Source organism: Pelodiscus sinensis, chromosome 15 (genome assembly GCF_052426305.1).
Source record: "Pelodiscus sinensis isolate ZL-2025 chromosome 15, ASM5242630v1, whole genome shotgun sequence".
Classification (NCBI taxonomy): Eukaryota; Metazoa; Chordata; order Testudines; family Trionychidae; genus Pelodiscus; species Pelodiscus sinensis.
The window spans coordinates 17,755,445-17,777,199 of record NC_143066.1 but is presented as its reverse complement, the minus strand read 5'-3'; the positions used below and the strand labels follow the sequence as shown (position 1 = coordinate 17,777,199).

The following is a 21,755-nucleotide window of genomic DNA, read 5'->3' as shown; positions in this document are numbered from 1 at the left end:
TCTGCGGTAACGTAGGGTGTGTATTTAAAGAGGATTAACTCTTGGATTAACTCCTTGACACTCTTATTCTTGAACTAGAGTTGCTTATTCCAATTAATATAATCCACTTCCAAATTAAGCAGCTATTCCAGAACTCCCCATGTAAACAAGCCCTTAGATTCACAGGAATTGTTCTATGTATGGTAGTGCATACATAATTAAATATATATATATATATAGTGTGTGTGTGTGTGTGTGTGTGTGTGTGTGTACGTACACACACAGTCGCTATCATTATACTGGCATGTACAAGGGATTACAGTTAAATTATTATAAATATTTCTATTGATATATTTCTATAAATACATTATCACTGAGGTATCATTAATTTGTTGTACACATATATTCTGTGTAATTATAATTATACACTTAGCTGGTAAATGTGTTTATGTAAAAATTCAATTTTCACCTTGTATTTGTAAAGTTAGCAATACAGCTTGTAATGTTCAAGTTAGTGTAGAGGTATAAATATGTGTACACCTCCCAGAGAAATGAGTGTATGTCTAATACTAAGATAAGGCCAAAGTAAGGGGGTGGTATTTCAGACTAATTACAGCTATCCCAGTAGAATCCATATGAGTTGATTATGTGCATGTTTATAAAATAGAAACTTAACTTGTGCATGTTTATGCAATACTTGATGGCCGTGGTAAATGTGACACTTTTCTGCAAAAGCGGACCCATTGATTCCCTTGTACAGACAAGTTCTACTAAAATCTCAGTTGTTGTTCTTGTAACTTATATTCTTTCATTGGGCTTTATTTAAAGTATTCTCACCTGTTTATTTTACATGCAGTCTTCTCAGAAGAATGTTTATAACTGCAAGGAAGATACAATATAACCTCTCCATTTTTATTTGCTCCTTGCTTTTTTAAAATGACAAGCTTGTTTTGTAAACTAGCTCTGAGTAGGGAACTGACTTGTCCACTCCAGTTGAAGTCCGGAGTTTATCTAATACTTATCCATATTTTGGAAAAAGAGATGTTTGGATAGAAGAACTCTAAGAGATACATTTTGATCAGTTTAACTTTAGTGGAAGTGGAATGAATGGAATCTATTTGTAGTCAATTTTTTCAAGCACATAAAACTAATTTTCTCAAATATTGATGTTCATGTTGGTTTCGGGATAAAATTTTGTATTTTGTGACCTGAAGTACATTGTTTCCTGACCTACAGAGTTTACTTCCTTATATATGGAGGATCAACAGAAGAACAGCGCTATCTCACTGTTCTGAGGAAAGAAAAAGAAGCTTTTGAAAAACTCATTCGGTAACTTAAAGTAGCTTGCTAGCTTTTTTGTACTTTATCTGTTTGTTTTTCATTTTTTAATGTCCACATCTTAAATATATATTTTTTTTATTTACATAAAATATTTGTGGACGCTTCCCATTTTACTAGGTTTTTTTGCATTAAGCAGCGAGTCTTTTCTTGAGAACTGCCGTAATGGCAATGTCCTCTTCTGACACACCTGCTTGCCCATTTAACAGGCTGTCAGCCGACGGTCAGGGCAGTGTGTGTGTGTATGTTTCCGAGAAAAGGTTTAACGTCCGTGTCTTTACTGCTAGGACCGGGGTCCCATCGCAGAGGGTGGCCAGCAGGCCAACAGACGCCCCGTTATATAGGAAGAGCTTATTACATCTTAGATTTCAGCTGCTAGAATTCCATAATTCCTTCGCAGCGGGCAGCCTTGAGGAAAGACTGAAAGATGCCCCAGTGGGTCCTGTCACCTGGGAGTGACACAGATCCAAACGCCCAAGCTCTCCCTATATCTGTCCCTTTATGACCGGCTGAAGTTCTTTTAAATTGTGCTTGGTTCTGTTACAGCAACTGAAGGAGTCAGGTTAAAGCTTAAACAGTTACAGGTTTATTGAGGAAGCTTATAAATCATATGGTTACAATGGCTATTGCTCTATTTCTTAACTATTAGCAAAATATAGGTCTTAAAAAAAATGGTTACAAAGAAGATAAAGATAGAAAAATAGAAATAATGGTACCAAGTAACAGCTTACTCTTGCTATGTGTACACTTAAGACAGAGGACCACATCCAGGTACCATTTTTACCCCCTTCTGTGCCTCTCGACTCCAGCATGTCAGGCCAGGGCCGGTCCCTCAATTCCTAGGAAAGACGAAAATACGAGGTGGGCGTCCCCATAGAACCTCGGGAGGTCAAACACCTAACCCGACCAGCAGGTAGAGGGTAGAATGACACTCAAAGTGAGTGTGTGCTGGGCCCATCTTTTATAATCATGGGGTCACGTATTTCTCTTTCTTATCTTAATTGCCAATTGATGCTGGTCTGTCTGCTGTGAGACCAGTTCTTACAAGGGAGTTGTGAACTTAATTTACACTTGTAAGAGAGATTTGAGATGATTAAATTTTGAAGTACAGGACATTGTTTTCTCAGTGGGAAATTCCTCTTCCTGGGACTGTGTGTGTTCGAATCAACATAGATGCCAGCCGCAGCCTCGAGGCCAGCTTATTGACTTAGCTACTCTCTATCCACATATCTGTGTTTCAGCTTCTCAGGATCAGATGAGCCAGCATAGACTATGCTGATATTATTGCTCCTTTTCTGTCCTGTATGCTTCAGAGAGGCAAATAAGATGGATAATATAGGGGTTAGTCTGTCTGGTCACACAGGCTCAAGCAGCCTTTTGTATGATAGTTACAGTTATGTACCAGTACTATATGGGAGACTATCTTAAATTATTTTCTTGGTTCTGCAATAATAAGTTTTGCAAGATACCAAGCAATGTATGGGGTTTTCATGGCTTTGTATAATATTTTCATAGGAGGGAGAGAACATTAAAATTATTTTGGGATAGTACATATTATCACAGAGTTCAATGTTTGTGCTGATACTCAGGGATAGATTATGCAAATGTTAAGTGTATTTAGTCCCATGTTGCAGGAGGAATCCCACACAAATCAAGATGAGGCTGCTGACAGAGTAAATTACTACAGGTTGGACCTCCCTGGTCTGGCACCTTCGGGACCTGACTGGTCCCAGATGAGGGATTTTCCAGACCAGAGGAAGTCATTTCAGGCCCCCTGCTGCAATGCATACCCTCTTTCTCCTCCCCTCCCTCCCCTGCCCCCACATCCCTTCCACTGGGCTTCCTGGCCCCTCCCAAGCCCAGCTGAGCCACACACCAGCTCCTGGTGCATCCCCACCCCCGAGCCGAGCTGAGATGCACATTGGCTCATGCAGCCCAGCTGAGCTGTGCACTAGCTCCTGGCTCCCCCCTCACAGCCCATCCGCCCGTGCACCAGGCCCCCACTGCCCTACAGTACACTGAGTGTCTCTGATTCTTGAACATCTGTGGTCATGCAGAACACACATGTTGCTGGACCAGAGAATCCCAGATTTTAGAGGTTTGACCTGTATTCGTGATCTATAAGGATAGCAGAATCTGGTTCTTAACGATCTGGACGATAAAATAAATTGTAATTCTGATCAAATTTGCAGGCAGTACTAAACTACGTTAGTTCTGTACTGCTGTTTAGCCAGATATTTTGCTGTATTTGCCATACATTTATTCTTCAAAATCCAGGCAAGTAATTCCAAATGCTATTATTTTCTGTTAATAATTCTTCAGGGAGAAGGCCAGCATGGTTATCCCTGAGGAAAGAGAAGGCAGAGATGAAACCAACTTTGATCTAGTAAGAGATTCTACTTCTGCAACTGTTTCTACTGACACACGCAAAGCAGGTGAGTTCTAACAATTCCTGGAACTATTTGTAGGGCTTTGGGTTATATGATGAGAGGTGCTTAACAGAAAATTCTGGCGTATTGTTATTTCAGGAATCTGTCATGCATCATCTTAATGGTCTAGCAGATCTTTTTCTTCGGTGTCTAGGTAGTGCTACAAAATCAGTGCACTGTGCCCTTTAGCGATGAAAATGGAGTACCATGGATCGCTGTAGCAATGTCATGTAGTAAATCTAATCATCTTTGTTGCTAAGTACTGTAGAGTATTCCTGGACAAGAGGAAAGATGTTATGACGTGCAATGTACTGGTGTAACATTTCAAACTGTTACAAACTCAGTCTTCCAGTCTTTAAAGTAATAGTAAAACTCCCAATTGATTTCAATGGGCAGAAGAATTTGTCCCTTCTCTCTCATTATAAGAAATAGAATGGGAGTGGTAGCCATATCTTTCCACAAGAGCAAGATGCATCTGTTTCACATAAATTGAGGCAGGGAGGAGAGTGAACACAAAGGGTGCTCCAGTAAGAACGAAAGCTTTTGGCCTTTTCTTAAGCAGCTAGAAGAAGTTGAGGATTCTAATGAAAGGCTCAAATTTATAAAAGACATGCAGAAGTTAACTAACTAAAAGATCAATTAATAAGGCTAGAAAAGAAATAGGTGGAGGAGGATCAAAGTACAGGGGGTCTCCATTATAAGTCCAGATTACGTTCCTAAATAATGCAACTTACAGCAGAACAGCTTATAAAGGGGAATGAATACCCATAAGGAAGCTTGAGATGCGTTCCCAACACATTCAGTTCACATACGTGTATATACATATAATGTACCTATAACCTATACCTACATCCCCTCCACTCCCCTCTCCTCGAGCCAGGCACCCCTAGCCCCTCCCCCCACTCTAACCTAATACCAGGGTCCCGGAGCCGCCGCTGCTACTGCCCCGCACTGTCCCCTCCAGGCGCTGGGGCTCATGCGCTGAGTGGCTGGCCATGAGCACACGCTGGGGCCCGTGCACTGAAAGGCTGGTCATGAACAGCACCAGCAAGAGCCACATTTTTTAAACTAAACTCACCTACGTTGCTGGCTTTTGGTCCCTTGAAAAAGACTTGTGTGTATCCATACAACATATAATGATTTTAGTTTCCTTAATTGATGACATATATGTGAAACCATATCGAGGCAACTTATAACTGGGACCCCCTGTAACCAAATTCTTGCTATGACATCTTATGTCTTATCCCATCTCTGAATACCTATGTGTGTCATCTACTTAGACTGCACGTGTTTCGGGATAACAATCTGTTTTATTTGTGTTTATAAAGTGCCTAGTATTCCTTTGGGTGCCATTAAGATTTTTTTGTACAGAGCCTCACATAATGCTCCAAGATACCTGTCAGACCATTTAAAAATACATAGGCGAAAAATAATCTCTGTTGGGTTATCTGTAGTCTCTGTTAGTTGAGTTAGAATCATAGAGCTGGAGGAGATCTCAGGAGGTCATCAAGTCCAGCCCCCTGCCCAAAAAAGGACCTATACCAACTAAATCAACCCAGCCACGGCTTTGTCAAGCCAAGACTTAAACACCTCTAGGGATGGAGATTCCACCACCTCCCTAGGTAACCCATTCCAGTGCTTCACCACCCTCCTAGTGAAATAGTTTTTCCTAATATCCAACCTAGATCTCTCCCACTGTAACTTGAGACCGTTGCTGCTTGTTCTGCCATCTGTCACTTCTGAGAACAGCCTTTCTCCATCCTCTTTGGAATCCCCCTTCGGGAAGTTGAAGGCTGCTATCATATTCCCCCTCACTATTCTCTTCTGCAGACTAAACAAACCCAAATCCCTCTGTCTCTCCTCAGAGGTCATGCACTCCAGCCCCCTAATCATTTTGGTCGCCCTCTGCTGGATCCTCTCCAATGCGTCCACATCCTTTCACTAGTTGGGGGCCCAGAACTGGACACAGTATTCCAGATGTGGCCTCACCAGAGCCAAATAAAGAGTAATAATCACTTCTCTAGATCTGCTGGCAATTCTCCTAACGCAACCTAATTTACCGTTAGCCTTCTTGGTTACAAGGGCACACTGTTGACTCATATCCAGTTTCTCATCCACTGTAATCCCCAGGTCCTTTTCTGCAGAACTGCTACTCTAGCCTGTAACAATGCTTGGCATTCTTCCATCCCAAGTGCAAGATTCTACACTTGTCTGGATTCTGTCCCTGCTCTCCAGCGTATCACCCCTTCCCCTAGCTTAGCGTTCACTTGCTCTGGGGCTAAATTTGGTCCAGTTTATGTGCAGAGCCAGGTTTGTGGCTTAAATGTCCTCATTGCCTTATAAGGAGTCACTGTAGTCGCCTGGGCTAGTAATGTTTAGAAGTGCAGTAGAAGCAGTGCTATAAGCTTTCAAAGGTGGCAGGAAGCAGTGCCGTGGGCCTCCATCCAACAACTCCTCTGACTGAGAAACTGGCTCTACTAACTGACTCTGTAAGGAGGCCTGTCCGTTTTAGTCAGAGTAAAGGATGCCTGTTCTGTAAAGACTTAAGAAAGAGGAGGGTTTAAAACAGGGATGAAGAACCTTTTTAGGATCAGGAGCTGCTGACAGAAACAGAAAAATGAGTCAGAGGCCACACAAAAGTGAGCTCTGGGATGGGGCCAAAAATGAGGGGATTGGTGTGTGGGAAGGGTGGCTGCCAGAAAGAAGGCTTGGAGTGTGGGATCTGGGCAGCAGGGAGGGTGCAGCAGCAGGTGCGGGTTGGTGGGTCTGGGAGGGCAGTAGTGTGCAGAAGCAGGCTAAGAGTGGGAGAGTGCAGGAGCAAAGTGGGGTGGGGGTCTGAGTAAGAGGGGCTGCAGGAGCCACTTCCTTCTCCCACCAGTGGGTTGGATCTGAACCCAGCTTGCTTGAATCTAGCCCATGAGCCCTCTCTTCATTTCCCCTTCCCCTCAACAGGGAGCTGGTGCTGGCACTTCAGCCCTTTGGAGGAGATTGTGGGGCTGCAGGGCTGTAGTGTCAGCACCAGCTCCCTGATGCTGGGAGGGGGCCGTAAGCCTCGGGAGCTGGATCCAGACAAGCCGGGGGCCGAATTCGATCCCCAGGCCTTAGGTTCCCCACTCCTGGTTTAAAATGACTCTGTCCTTTTAAAGCAGAGTCATCAGGCCTTCTTTACTTTAAATAGGTGTGCATAACTCCCATTGACTTGTAGGCAGTAGGTTTAATTTGCAAACTGAACACAAACATACTACTTAGAAAGTAGAAAAATGAAAATACATTAGGAAACTAATATGAATGTCCAAAAACTTGGTTGAAAGGTCTGCGTCTTACAGTAAGCAGAATTCAGCCCATACCTAATAAATGTGCAAATTATAGCCAACTGACAGCTCAATTGATGGAAGATTAAGGGTTAGTATTAGCCTCAAAAACAAATGTATTCCTTAATTTTGGGTGTGTCACAAGTTTCTTCAAAGGAGAGAAAAAGCCAATGAAGTGAATCAAATAAGAGGCAAACATTCTCGGGTGGTTGCAAAAGGAAGGAGATTTCTATGAAGAAGAAAAAAAAAATCTTTCTTTTGCTGCCACTAAAACTTTTGCTGCCACTAAAACCATGTTTCAATCTCTCCTGGTTTTTTTTCTCACCTTTTCTTAGAAATTCAAATTCCTTCTTCTCATGTTTGCCCCGCCATCATCTTCACAGCTCTGCCCCACCTACATCTTGGCTTTCATTTCCTTCATCATTCCCTCTTTTGCCATATGCTCTGCCTAATCTGTTCTCCATTATGCTTCATTTGTCTCCTCCCACTTTCTTTCATACTGACCACCTTCCACCCACACCTGGGACGTTAATTTGTGTGACAAACAGCATGACTTTTTTTCTTTTAAATCTCTCCTTAAAACTTACTACTTTCACTTAGCTTTCCATCATTTTTATCTTCACCAGCCCATCTACACCAGCTCTTGAGCCAAACTTGTTTATATTCAAGGGTGGGATCTTGTCCTCCTGCAAATATAACATGTAGATGGTATCGTGTTCGTGGGCACAGCCCACTTCTTCAGATGACTGGAGTTATGAGTGGGGGATATGAAAACTCGAAATAAATAGGAAAGGGGGGAGAAAAAGGAAGGAGGGTGTGAGACAGGGCATCATTAAGTATCTGGAGAATGGGTACTTAAACCTAAGCAGATCAAAGTAAATAGATAGATGCTAAGATAGGAAGGATATCACTCTCAGAGCTGTTAGCACCTTCAGTGGTTATGAAGTAGGTAGTGTCCTAGCCAGCCAATATCTCGACTGGGTCCATTAGCATGTGAATTGAATTTGTGGAATCACACTTCATCCACAAATTCAATTCACAGGATAATGGACTCAATCGAGATATTGGCTGGCTAGGGCACGACCTACTTCATAACCACTGAAGGTGCTAACAACTCTGAGAGTGGTATCCTTACTGTCGTCTTAGAATACTAGGACTGGAAGGGACCTTGAGAGGTCATCGAGTCCAGTCCCCTGCCCTCATGGCAGGACCAAATACTGTCTAGACCATCCCTGATAGACATTTATCTAACCTACTCTTAAATATCTCCACAGATGGAGATTCCACAACCTCCCTGGGCAATTTATTCCAGTGTTTGACTACCCTGACAGTTAGGAACTTTTTCCTAATGTCCAACCTAAACCTCCCTTGCTGCAGTTTCAGCCCATTGCTTCTTGTTCTATCCTCAGAGGCCAAGACGAACGAGTTTTCTCCCTCCTCCTTATGACACCCTTTTAGATATCTGAAAACTGCTATCATGTCTCCCCTCAATCTTCTCTTTTCTAAACTAAACAAACCTAATACCTTCAGCCTTCCCTCATAGGTCATGTTCTCTAGACCTTTAATCATTCTTGTTGCTCTTCTCTGGACCTTCTCCAATTTCTCCACATCTTTCTTGAAATGCGGTGCCCAGAACTGAACACAATACTCCAATTGAGGCCTAACCAGCGCAGAGTAGAGCGGAAGAATGACTTCTCGTGTCTTGCTCATAACACACCTGTTAATGCATCCGAGAATCATGTTTGCTTTCTTTGCAACAGCATCACACTGCTGACTCGTATTCAAATTGTGGTCCACTATAACCCCTAGATCCCTTTCTGCCGTACTCCTTCCCAGACAGTCGCTTCCCATTCTGTATGTATGAAACTGATTGTTCTTTCCTAAGTGGAGCACTTTGCATTTGTCTTTATTAAACTTCATCTTATTTACCTCAGACCATTTCTCCAATTTGTCCAGGTCATTTTGAATTCTAACCCTATCCTCCAGATTAGTCGCAACCCCTCCCAGCTTGGTATCATCTGCAGACTTAATAAGCGTACTTTCTATACCAATATCTAAATCGTTGATGAAGATATTGAACAGAGCAGGTCCCAAAACAGACCCCTGCGGAACCCCACTTGTTATGCCTTTCCAGCAGGATTGTGAACCATTAATAACTACTCTCTGAGTACGGTTTTCCAGCCAGTTAGGCACCCACCTTATAGTAGCCTCATCTAAGTTGTATTTACCTTGTTTATTGATAAGAATATCATGCGAGACCGTATCAGACGCCTTACTAAAGTCTAGGTATACCACATCCACCGCTTCTCCCTTATCCACAAGACTCGTTATCCTATTAAAGAAAGGTAGCAGATTGGTTTGACATATTTTGTTCTTTACAAATCCATGCTGGCTGTTCCTTATCACCTTGCCACTTTCCAAGTGTTTACAGATGATTTCCTTAATTACTTGCTCCATTATCTTCCCTGGCACAGAAGTTAAACCAACTGGTCTGTAGTTTCCTGGGTTGTTCTTATTTCCCTTTTTATAGATGGGCACTATATTTGCTCTTTTCCAGTCCTCTGGAATCTCTCCTGTCTCCCATGATTTTCCAAAGATGATAGCTAGAGGCTCAGATACCTCCTCTATTGGCTTCTTGAGTATACTAGGAGTATTCTAGGTCTTAGCATCTATCTATTTACTTTGATCTGCTTAGGTTTAAGTACCCATTCTCCAGATACTTAATGATGCCCTGTCTCTCTCACCCTTTCCTTTTTCCTTTTTTTCTTTTTCTCCTCCCTCTTCTTCCCCTCTCCAATTTATTTTGAGTTTTCAAATCCCCTACGTATAGCTCCGGTCATTTGAAGAAGTGGGCTGTGCCCACAAAAGCTCATGATACCATCTACATGTGTTGTTAGTCTATAAAGTGCAACCAAACCATTTGTTGTTGTTTTTTCTGTAACAGACTAGCTCAGCTATCCTCTGAAGTTCCTGTAAATATGGAAACGCCCAAATACATCTGTAATATGATAAACAATCCAATTTGGGTGGCAAATGCTAGGAGTAAATATGTGCAGCTTCATACTACATTTTCAATGTTCCATGCTTTTTAAAGTGTAAGGAAAACATTATTTTCCTTGAGTACAACTTTTTTGCCGAAATTTGCCCAATGTGTTTAAATAGATTTTTATTTACAGATGAATAAAAATGCTCATTATCAACCAGTTGAACCATCATCATTCAGTAGCTATTTTCTATAGTTTTAAATTCCTCTCATAAGACTCACAGATCTTGCAAGATCTTCTTATATGATTTTCAATGCTTAATGCTGCTGCATTGTAAAATTTTGTCTAGTAGGTGCAGACTAGTTTTGTGTTGTTTTGTTAAATTGGTGGCAAGTTGATTCAATGGCATAGTAAAATCCTGCACTAAATTTGGAATCTCTGGGGTGAATGCGTGGTATCCATACACTTTGAAAGCACTGAAAATATCCTAAAGTGGGTTTTTTCAATTAGAGGCTTATGAAATACCCCAGTAATCTAAATGTGGCATGAATACCCTAATTTTCAAACTATATTACATATTGGTTTGTAGGATTTTTCTAATGTTATATAAATGACAGACACTGAACGTGGATATTTTATTAAAGTCTTTGAAGAATTTTAATTGTATTGTCTTCTGCAAAATGCAGCAGTATGTTTAGATATAGATAAATAGGTATAGTCTGAATTAGGTCACACACATGAGAGATTCACTATAAACTGTTTGTTCATTAGGTGGACAGGAGCAGAAGAGTGTTCAACAAACTATAATAGTGGATATGCGAGAATTTCGCAGTGAGCTTCCATCTCTGATTCATCGTCGTGGTATTGACATTGAACCTGTTACGTTGGAAGTTGGAGATTACATTCTCACCCCTGATATCTGTGTGGAGCGGAAGAGTATCAGCGATTTGATCGGTTCCTTAAATAATGGGAGGCTTTACTCCCAATGTATTTCTATGTCTCGGTATTATAAGCGACCAATTCTTTTGATAGAATTCGACCCTAACAAATCTTTCTCTCTCATGTCACGAGGCTCTCTACATCAAGAGATTTGCAGTAATGATGTTACCTCTAAACTCACCCTTCTTACACTTCATTTCCCAAGACTACGTATTTTGTGGTGTCCGTCTCCACATGTCACTGCTGAGTTGTTTGAGGAGTTGAAACAGAGCCGGCCACAGCCTGATGCAGCAATAGCAATGGCCATCACTGCAGATTCTGAAATCGTTCCTGAGTCGGACAAGTATAACCCTGGCCCACAGGACTTTTTATTAAAAATACCAGGTGTAAATGCCAAAAATTGCCATGCCTTAATGAACCATGTTGAGAGCATTTCAGAGCTAGTAACTCTGTCACAGGATAAAATCTCAGAAATTCTGGGTAACGCTGTCAATGCTAAGCAGCTTTATGACTTCATTCATGTATCCTATGCAGAGGCCATTTCTCAAGGAAAAACTAAAAGATGATTAATTAGGCCATACAGGTGTTGTCCCTTAAATAGTATATTGCTAAAGTTTATTAGAAATTCATTTTCTCTTGATATAGGCAAGGAGCAATAATTTTTGATGGGGGGGCACTCCAAGGTTTACGTAAGTGGTCAAGGGCACACTTTTTTTTTCTTTGGGGAGGGGTGCAGGCTCTGGGATGGAGGTTGGGCTTGGAAGGGAGCTTGGGGTAGAGGAGAGGGTGTAGGGTCTGAGAGGGAGTTTGGGTGAAGGAGGAGGTTGTGACCTGGGGTAAGGGATTGGGGTGCAGGGCCTGGGAGAGAGTATGAATGCAGGAGAGGATTCTGATCTGGGAGAGAGGTGTAGAAGTGGTTGCAGGATCTGGGAGGGATTTGTGGATCTGGAGTGGGGGAGTTGAAGGGGTGCAGAGGGTGTCGGTGTGTGATCTGGGGCAAGGAGTTGGGGAGGAGGTGGAGTCCAGATGCAGGCTCTGGCCAGGAGGTGCTTCCCTAGCAGACTCCTCACTAAGAGGGTAGTAAAGCACTGATTACCTAGAGCGATGGTGAATGGAATCTCCATCCCTAGTGGTTTTTAAGTCCTGGCTTGACAAAGCCCTGGCTGGGGTGATTTAGTTGGGGTTGTTCCTGCTTTGGGTAGGGGGTTGGACTTGATGACCTCCTGAGGTCTCTTCCAGCCCTGGAATTCTATGATTCCTGGCCAGGAGCCCAACAGGCAGCACTTAGGCACCTGGTGCAAGAAGCTGGCCTCTTTGAGTGACTTGGGGTTGCAGTAAGCAGAGAGCCTGCCTGAAGTTTCTGGCGGGCTACAGGTGGGATCCAAAAGCTTGGCAGGCCAAAGCCAGTCCACAAGCTGTATTTTGCCCACCCTTGGTATAGACATTTCCATGAAATTTCAACATTTCCAAGGCCTTATTTGTTGAAAACAAGTTTTGTGTACAAGAGTTGTCTCTAAACAGCATTCATTAGTGCATCATTTTGTTCTCCCTCGTGTCTTTAACTCTGGAGTAGTACAGCTTTAAATGAAGAATGTCTTAGGACCTACCATAAGCACTAAAGGATGAAGAAGAATCTCTTAAAACAAGAGAAACTGGCTATAGACATGTGCATTCTGTCTTACATAAGTGAAGATGTGTTCAATTATTGGTGGAATACATGTGTCATCTTGCACAATATGTTGCTTTTTCCCTTGATATCCATCAACCACCCTGTCTATCAACATGATGTGAATTCCCCAAATTACAGCTCTTCCATTCGTAGTGGAGCAGCTGTTAAAATGTGCATAATCCTGTACCTCTGTTTAAAGAAAAATTATGTGGATAGCTCATTAATTGACAATCCTTAGGTTTTAAACTCCTATCAGAAGTGTTTGTTTTGGTCATAAATATGATTACATAAAAGCGGCAGCCTCTTGGGTTTGTTGATTTTTTTTGTTTCATATAAATATTTTTTCCTAGCATATAAAATGATTGTTCCAAAGTAAAAATTCTCTTGAAAAGTGAAGTTTTTTTTAAAATCTTCCCTCTGTTAAATGTCTTAATACTTTGCACTTGTGTGCCTTGAATGGACAATATGTATATTCATTCAGTGCTACTACAACTTGTCAGCTGAGAACTGACTTTTTAGCATTTTTTATGTAGCACAGAATAGGAAAAGAAAATGTCTGGAGTAATTTCTTTGTCACTTGTACGTTCCGTGCAGAGCTTTGAAATGACAGTTGCATACCAGAGCTAGGGATGTTAGCAGTTACCTGGCAAACTGTTTTAACCAATAAATGGTCCCAGTAAATCACAACAGGACCCCCGCCAACGTGCTCTGCATTTAAAACTCAGACTGGCAGGCTAGCTCAGTCCCAGCCCACCGGTCTGAGTTTTAAATGAAGAGCACAAGGGGAGCCACCTGCCGCCCTGTGCTGCTGCCTCTGGTGCAGAGGCAGCAGGCAGGAACTGGTACGTGCGGGGAGCCAGTTTGAAAACTGGCTCCTAACTGCTGCCCCATGCTGCTGCCTCTATATCAGAGACAGCAGCGCAGGATGGCAGCAGCCCCGGACTCCCTGAGGACAGAAGTTGCTCAGGCATCCCAAGGGCTTGCTGCTCTGTGGAATTCTGAAACAGCCTCCTTCCGCTGGGAGCTTGGGGGGCCCCCTCACACAGGTGCTGCTGTGCAGGGTGACGAGGGGCTGCTCAAGAGTGGGGCTGGGAACTGATAGCTGCCCACCCCACCCCCATGGGGAGCATTTTAGTAACTGTGTAACTGCTAAGAATTGTTGCAGTTTACACAATTACTTGATTTCTAACATCCCTAATCAGAGCCTGCTTTTGCAGGGGTATATACATCTTCCAATCATTAAGCATTAATACTTAACATTTACAAAATATGGATTTGATTGAATTCACTGATTTGAAACTTGTATGTTCTACAGTATAGAAAAATGTATACAGTTACTGTAGTTTGACATTTGTAGGCTCATGATTTTTACTGTGCGTTGTCATTTAGTGTTTATATACATAAGTATTTAAGTTACCAGACAATTTGTCATTAAATGCTTCATTCAGGGATTCTTCTAAGTTTACTATTTATTGCAGGCCTTCACATGGAAAATTGTATTCTATTAATATCGAATTCAACATTAAATATGTTTTGATTCTAAGTGAAATAAACCAAAAACTAAAATTTTGCAGTTATAATGTTGTGCTTCTGTCATCCCATTTGATTAGTTATTACAGGGGTCTGCAGGATTTCGGGAAATGTGGTTCTGAATTCCTTTACGTAGCTTTTTAGAGACCTAACAGGCTAACTTTTTCGCCTTGGTATGAAAAGATATTCTTTCATGGCTAAATGTAAAGCTCTTTAGCTGGTAATCTTAAGAAGGTGCTGTTAATTATCCTGAATCTCACAGGTGGTTGTAAGACAAGAAAAGTCATGTCTATTAATCTTCTTATAAAGATTACTTAGGAAGGGACAATCAGTTTCACACATTCAGAATGGAAAGTGGCTGTCTAGAAAGGAGTACAGCAGAAAGGGATCTAGGGGTTATAGTAGACCTCAAGCGAAATATGATTCAACAGTGACACTGTTGCAAAAAAAGCAAACATAATTCTGGGATGCATTAACAGGTGTCTTATGAGCAAGACACGAGAAGTCATTCTTCCACTCTACTCTTTGCTGGTTAGGCCTCAGTTGGAGTATTGTGTCCAGTTCTGGGCACCGCATTTCAAGAAAGAGGTGGAGAAATTGGAGAGGGTCCAGAGAAGAGCAACAAAATTGATTAAAGGTCTAGAGAACATGACCTATGAAGGAAGGCTGAAAGAATTGGGTTTGTTTAGTTTAGAAAAGAGAAGATTGAGGGGAGATATGATAGCAGTTTTCAGGTATCTAAAAGGGTGTCATAAGGAGGAGGGAGAAAACTCGGCTTAAACTGCAGCAGGGGAAGTTTAGGTTGGACATTAGGGAAAATGTTCCTAACTGTCAGGGTAGTCAAACACTGGAATAAATTGCCCAGGGAGGTTGTGGAATCTCCATCTCTGGAGATATTTAAGAGCAGGTTAGATAAACGTCTGTCCGGGATGGTCTAGACAGTATTTGGTCCTGCCATGAGGGCAGATGACTGGAGTGGATGACCTCTCGAGGTCCCTTCCAGTCCTAGTATTCTATGATTCTATGGTTACGTATGTCATGAAAGTTTATCATGCCTACTCCTTCAGAAAAGTAAATAGTGGAACAAGCTTCAAAACTAGGATGCCCATCTATATATTCTCTAAGTATGTATCGCTAAGGCAGTACAGGAACTGTCATTAATTGTACTGCCAGTTTGCTGGATCAGCTCCCCCATGTTTCTCCAATTGCACATAGTGAAAGTACAGGACTTTTACAGTGATACAGTAATGAAAATCACAGGTGGTATGAGTAAATCAAGTATAATATTCGCTTAATATTTAAATTTTTTGTTGTTTCTGTAGAGTGAATTTAGCATTAGTTTATAGTGGACTTCTGTCTTTTTTAATGAAAACTAGCATTTAGTAATGGTACACTATTATTTATTTGTAACATAGTCTGACGGGGCAGGTGGGCCACCCGCTCTACCCCGCACTGGGATGGACATCAAGGCGGGGGGCAAAGGTCCGGAGGGGGGATTAGGCGGCTAGGGGCACGCCACCGAGAGCCAGAGAACTGCGCCGAGCGACGGCACAGCCGGCAGCCCACAGCGCAGTCCGACGTCTCCCCGTGACGTCACCGGGGGCGCCGGCCGGGACGCCAAGGAAGGCGGGGCCACGGACACGGAAGTGACGTCGGCCCAAGACGCCGACCGGTGGGGAATTCAAAAGAGGGGGGAGTGCTCGGCCCTGGGAGGAACCCCAGGCCTTAACAAGGAGTCCAGGCCCAGAGAGGCCCAGGCCACTAGAAGCCCTCCGGAGTAGAAGACGGAGGGTAAGTTTATCCCCATGCTGGGGGAGCTGGTGGAGGACCGACCAGGAAGAAGGGACCCAGGGCGGGGCCGTGAACCCCGCAAGTGGAGGGTTTGGGGAATCTTGACCCCCTCCACTGACATGGGTCGCACGTCCCAGTCTTAGGGCCCTGGGTCGGGGCTCGGAGAGAGGGAGGGCCCGAGCCCCCTTCCCGGTCCCCTGGGATCCGTGCAGGCTCGGATCACGCCTAAAGTACGAGAGATACGCTGTGGCCAGGAGGCCGACCGCAGGGTAAACCTCCAATATAGGACGACTACCCACCCAAACTCGGGGTGGCCTTTAAGGGGACGATTACACATAGTTACATACAGGCCTTATTTTTCTCAGGCCTCATGGGACAAAGGGGACTCAAATTTTAACATTTTTCTACCAAGTCATTTCCATTTATTATACACCTTGCAGTTATAAAAGAGACAACCAAAGAAGCTATATATACCTGCAAAGACTTGATTTAAATCATTGTGGGACCTTGGGCCTTTGCCAATCTTTTGGTCACATCCAAGTTTTCATCTGTGTGACTGGAGTAGCTTCTGTGATTAAACAAAAAACAGGACTATGTAGCACTCTAAAGACTAACAAGTTTATTAGGTGATGTGCTTTCGTGGGCCAGACCCATTTCCTCAGGTCAAATAGTGGAATAAAATTGTCACAACCATATATACCAAAGGATACAATTAAAAAAATGAACACACATGAAAAGGACAAATCAAATTTAAAACGAAGGGAGAATCCTCTGAACTCATTCATGCTTAAATTCTCAAGTGTAGTCTTAAAAGATTGTCTCAATGACTTGATTACCTGCATCCTGCTTCAAAGACCTTTTAAGACTACACTTGAAAGAGAATCCTCTGAAGTGTCATTCATGCTTAAATTAGACACTTTACATTTAAGCTTAAACAAAGACATCAATTATCTTACCCATTACAAAGATAGCTTCCCCAATTATCACCTCTAACTTGAGACCATTGCTCCTTGTTCTGCTATCTGTCACTACTGTGAACAGCCTCTCTCCATCTTCTTTGGAACCTTCCTTCAGGAAGCTTGAAGGCTGCTATCAAATCCCCCCTTACCTTTCACTTCTGCAGATTAAATAAACCCAAATCGCTCAGCCTCTTTTCATAGGTCATGTGCTCCAGCCCCCTAATCATTTTGGTTGCCCTCTCCAATGCGTCCACGTCCTTTCAATAGTGGGGGAGCCCAGAACTGGACACAATACTCTAGATGTGGCCTCACCAGAGTCAAATTAAAGGAGAATAATCACTTCTCTAGATCTGCTGGCAATGCTCCTCCTAATGCAACTTAATATGCCATTAGCCTACTTGGCTATAATGGCACACTGTTGACTCATATCCAGCTTCTCATCCACTGTAATCCCCAGATCCTTTTCTGCAGAACTGCTACTCAGCCACTTGGTCCCCAACCTGTAACAATGCTTGGGATTCTTCCATGCCAAGTGCAGGACTCTGCACTTGTCCTTGTTGAACCTCATCAGATTTCTTTTGACCCAATCCTCTAATCAGTCCAGGTCGCTCTGCATCCCATCCCTGCCCTCCAGCATATCTACCTCTCCCCCTAGCTTAGTGTCATCTGCGAACTTGCTGAGGGTGCAATCCATCTCTTCATCCAGGTCATTAATAAAGCTGTTGAACAAAACCGGTCCTAGAACTGATCCTTGGGGCACTCCTCTAGAAACCGACCGCCAACCTGACATCAAGCCATTGATCACTACCTGTTGGGCCCAACAATCTGGCCAGCTTTCTGTCCATTTTACAGTCCATTTATCTAATCAACATTCCCTTAACTTGCTGGCAAGAATATTGTGGGAGACCGTATCAAAAGCTTTGCTAAAGTCAAGGTATATCACATCCACTGGCTTTCCCATAAACGCAGAGCTAGTTACCTCATCATAGAAGCTAATCAGATTGGTCAGGCATGACTTGCCCTTGGTGAATCCATGTAGACTATTCCTGATCACTTTCCCCTCTTTCAAGTGCTTCAAGATGGATTCCTTGAGGATCCCCTCTGATTTTTCTGGGGACTGAGGTAAGGCTGACTGGTCTGTAGTTCCTTGAATTGTCGTCCTTCCCTTTTTTAAAGATGGGCACTACATTTGCCTTTTTCCAATCATCCAGGATCTCTCCCGATCTTCTTCCTGGTAATCCCCTTCCCCACTTACCTCAAGGCTTTGGTCACCATCCCCAACAAACCTAGTTTAAAGCCCTCCTCACTAGGCTTGCAAACCTGCCCATGATGATGCTCTTTCCTCTCTTGGTTAGGTGGATCCCATCTCTTCCCAGGAATCCTTGTGCCCGGAACAGAGTCCTATGGCAGAAGAAATCAAAGCCCTCTCTCCGACACCACCTGCGCAACCATGTATTTACTTCCTCAATTCGACGATCCCTACCTGGACCTTTTCCTTCAACAGGGAGGATGGACGAGAACACCACTTGTGCTTCAAATTCCTTGATCCTACTTCCCAATGCTACATAATCTGCTGTGACCAGCTCAAGGTCATTCTTGGCCACATCCTTAATTCTAGCACCTCGTAAGCAGCACACTTCTCAAGATTCCAGGTCTGGATGGCAGATGGATGACTCAGTCCCTCTTAGGAAGGAGTCCCCAACCACCACCTCCCATTGTCGTCTTTTGGGGGGGGGTCGTGGAACCCCCATCCCTAGGGCTAAGCATCCCATGCCTTCTGGTACATGGGGTCTCCTTCTGATTTCTTCCCTGAGAAGTCCCTGCCAAAGCACTCTCCAGGGAGCGTGTCTGTGCAGGGAGCCTGAAAGTAGTTAGTTACCTCTACAGGTATAGAAGATACCTGAGTTGGTCGTCTTCTCTTAGAGGTTACATGCTGCCAGTTTTCTTCCTTGTCCTGTACTGCCCTCACTGGCTTTTCAGCATGCTGTGTCTGCAGGATTAAATGTTGCCTTCTATCAAGGAAGTCTTTATCTTCTCTGATGGCACATAGGGTTGATACTTGGGCCTCAAGACCTCTAATTCTTTTCTTCTAAATTGATGAGCAGCTTGCACTTAGTGCAGATGAAATGCCTTTTATCTTCTGGGAGTAAGACAAACATGGTACTTGCTGTGCAGGTAACAACAGCAGACTTATCACTATCCATACCTGCCTTCCTTCAGAGAGATTCCTCAGATGGAATGGAAGGGCAGAAGAGAAAAAAAAGTAAGGAAAAGACCATCAAACACTGTGTAGGGTAAACTCCCAGGTAAACTCCCCTATTGGCTCCTGCTCTGTTGGCTCCTTGCTACGTTCTCTCTGGCTGCCTTTTTATAAGACTGAGGCTAGGTCCAGCTCAAAGTTTTGCCTCTAATCCAATCTGCTGCTGAAGGCCTACTTGGAACAAAGCCCTCCCAATTCACACTTTTCAAACTTTCCAACTGCCGCTCTTTTCAAACCACCACACACAGTCAAACAAATGCTCACAGACAAACACACACTTTGATATGCACCCTAAATAACACCCCCAAACCATTGTTATATAATATGAATTGTGAATTGATATACAATCACAATTTTGTATAACCTTTAGCGAATTAATTTATTGTGTTCCTGTGTTTTTAAAAAAAAAACTTTATAAAAATGAAGTGACAATTTGAAAGTGGTGGAAGTAAGAGATTGGGGAAAGCAACAGAGTGAAGCAGCAGTTAAGAGTTTAAAGCCAATAACATCATCTCTCATAGAAAAGATGCCTCAGCCATTAGAAGGTGACCATACTGATAGTGACACTTCCAGTTCTGATGATGAAAACTTTGTACCCACAAATGACATTTCAATGCCTCTGCCTCAAAATGAGGAGGTAATTAATCAACTCAGAAATGCCAACAGTGGAGATAGATGCTGAATCTACACTCAATTTAGAGACTGCAGACAGAAAATGAGGACCTTGGAGATGCTATGCATCAAAAGCAAAATCTTATGACGAGCACAGGACGCCTTGTAAAAGTGGCATCAGAACCTGATATTGGACTTCTTGATAAGAACAATGTTGCTCAAATGCAATCATTTCTCAAAGTTAGTTGTTTTCAGATTCCAAGTAATATACCAAAAGATGCTAAAACTTATGCTTTTCCCACTCATCTGACAAAAACATTTCCAAATGGAGAGATATACACGAGAGACTGATTCTGCTGGAGCATGGAAAAGCAGGCTCTGGACTGTGTACCCTGTTTCATTTTTAACAGTAATACTTCAAATGCAGCAGTACTGCCAGGTCCATCTGGTTGAAGCATCAGTAGAAGTTGGAGGAAGTTGACAGATTGAATACCCACACATGAAACTTCAGTAGCACATAACTGTTACATTGAAATCAGCTAGTAGAGCAGCACTAGCTGACAGTTCAATTGAAAACTTACTCCTGAGTGAAATAAACACAGAAACTGACAAATGGAAAAATCCCTCCTTGAGTGCATATTGAATGTCATTCTTTTTCTTTCTGAACGGGGATTGGCTTTGTTTGGTTCCAGTCAACATATAAATAACCTACAACTGGAAACTTTCTTGGTATACTTGAGCTTCTTAACAAGTATGACCCACTTTTATCAGGCCATGTTAAGCATGTTCATGAATCACAAGAGAACAGAAAACGTATGCAAGTCCATTATCTGTCTACCAGAATATAAAGCGTGTTTATTGAGCAGTGTGGGACACTTGTTCAAACAATTCTTGAAGAGATATGACATGCAAAGTACTTTTCATTTATTATTGATGCAGCTCCATAAAAAACAGACAACCTTGGTTTGTTTGATATGTTAAAATTTCAGAAAGTTCAGAGGTTTCAGTTGAAGAATGATTCATTTTATTTGAAAATTTCACACTCACACCCCAAAATAGAAAAGAAATTTCTGCTTGTGTATTAAAAATTCTGGAAGTCTTCAAATTACATTTTCAAGTCTGCATTGATCAAGCCTATGACAATGGATCCAATATGGCTGGGAAGAACAACGGTGTACAAGCAGTCCTTCTTGAACAAATTCCAAACTATTTTGTCCGGTTGTGGTAACCACACACTAAATCTTGTTAGCGTTGATTACGCTGAATCATGCAAGGAAGCAATTACATACTTTGGAATAATCCAGCAATTGTATAACCTCTTTAGTAGCAATCCTCAAAAGTGGGAAATTTGGAAGCAGCATCTGCCTGTTTCCCTTCACGGCATGTCGACAATAAGATGGCCAGCATGAATTGATGGCGTTAATCCAGTTGCACAGCATTTGGACTCTGAGAGAAGCTTTAAGTGCACTTATATCTCTTACACTCACAGCACAGGCTCACAATGAGCTTAAATAAATTCAGAACTATACATCCAAATTTGAATGCATTTTACTGCGGTCCATGTGCATGAAGCATGAAGCTACTAAAAATGATCCACGAAACTAATCTTGTGATTGAAGCATGCAATGCTACATGAATGTTGAAGCTATGTCTAGACTTCAGGCTGTTTTCAGAAGAAGCTTTTCCAGAAGAGATCTTCCAGAAAAACTTCTTCCGAAAGATAGTGTCCACACTGCAAAAGCACATCGAAAAAGCAATCTGCTTTTTCGAAAGATAGCATCTGTTCAGTGTGGATGCTATGTCTCATTTCAGCTGTGATTACTACAGACGGAGTGGCCACCAGAGCACCTGCGTTTTTTCCTCTTTCCTCTGCTTTTGAAAGAACTTCCTCTTCCCCATCCTCACACACCGTTTTCCTTGTAGAATGAGGATTACCAATGTTGGAAAAAACCCT

At 42.6% G+C, this 21,755-nt stretch overlaps 1 protein-coding gene across 1 annotated transcript in view; it reads left to right on the top strand.

The window, feature by feature from the left end:
• Positions 1 to 14,218, top strand: part of ERCC4 (ERCC excision repair 4, endonuclease catalytic subunit) — a 34,654-nt gene extending 20,436 nt beyond the window's left edge. The window contains exons 9-11 of the mRNA XM_075899346.2: positions 1,210 to 1,308; positions 3,640 to 3,752; positions 10,813 to 14,218. Coding sequence (XP_075755461.2) covers positions 1,210 to 1,308; positions 3,640 to 3,752; positions 10,813 to 11,546 — 946 coding nt within the window. The 3' untranslated portion in view covers positions 11,547 to 14,218. The remainder of the gene's footprint in view (positions 1 to 1,209; positions 1,309 to 3,639; positions 3,753 to 10,812) is intronic.
• The last annotated feature ends 7,537 nt before the right edge of the window (positions 14,219 to 21,755 follow it).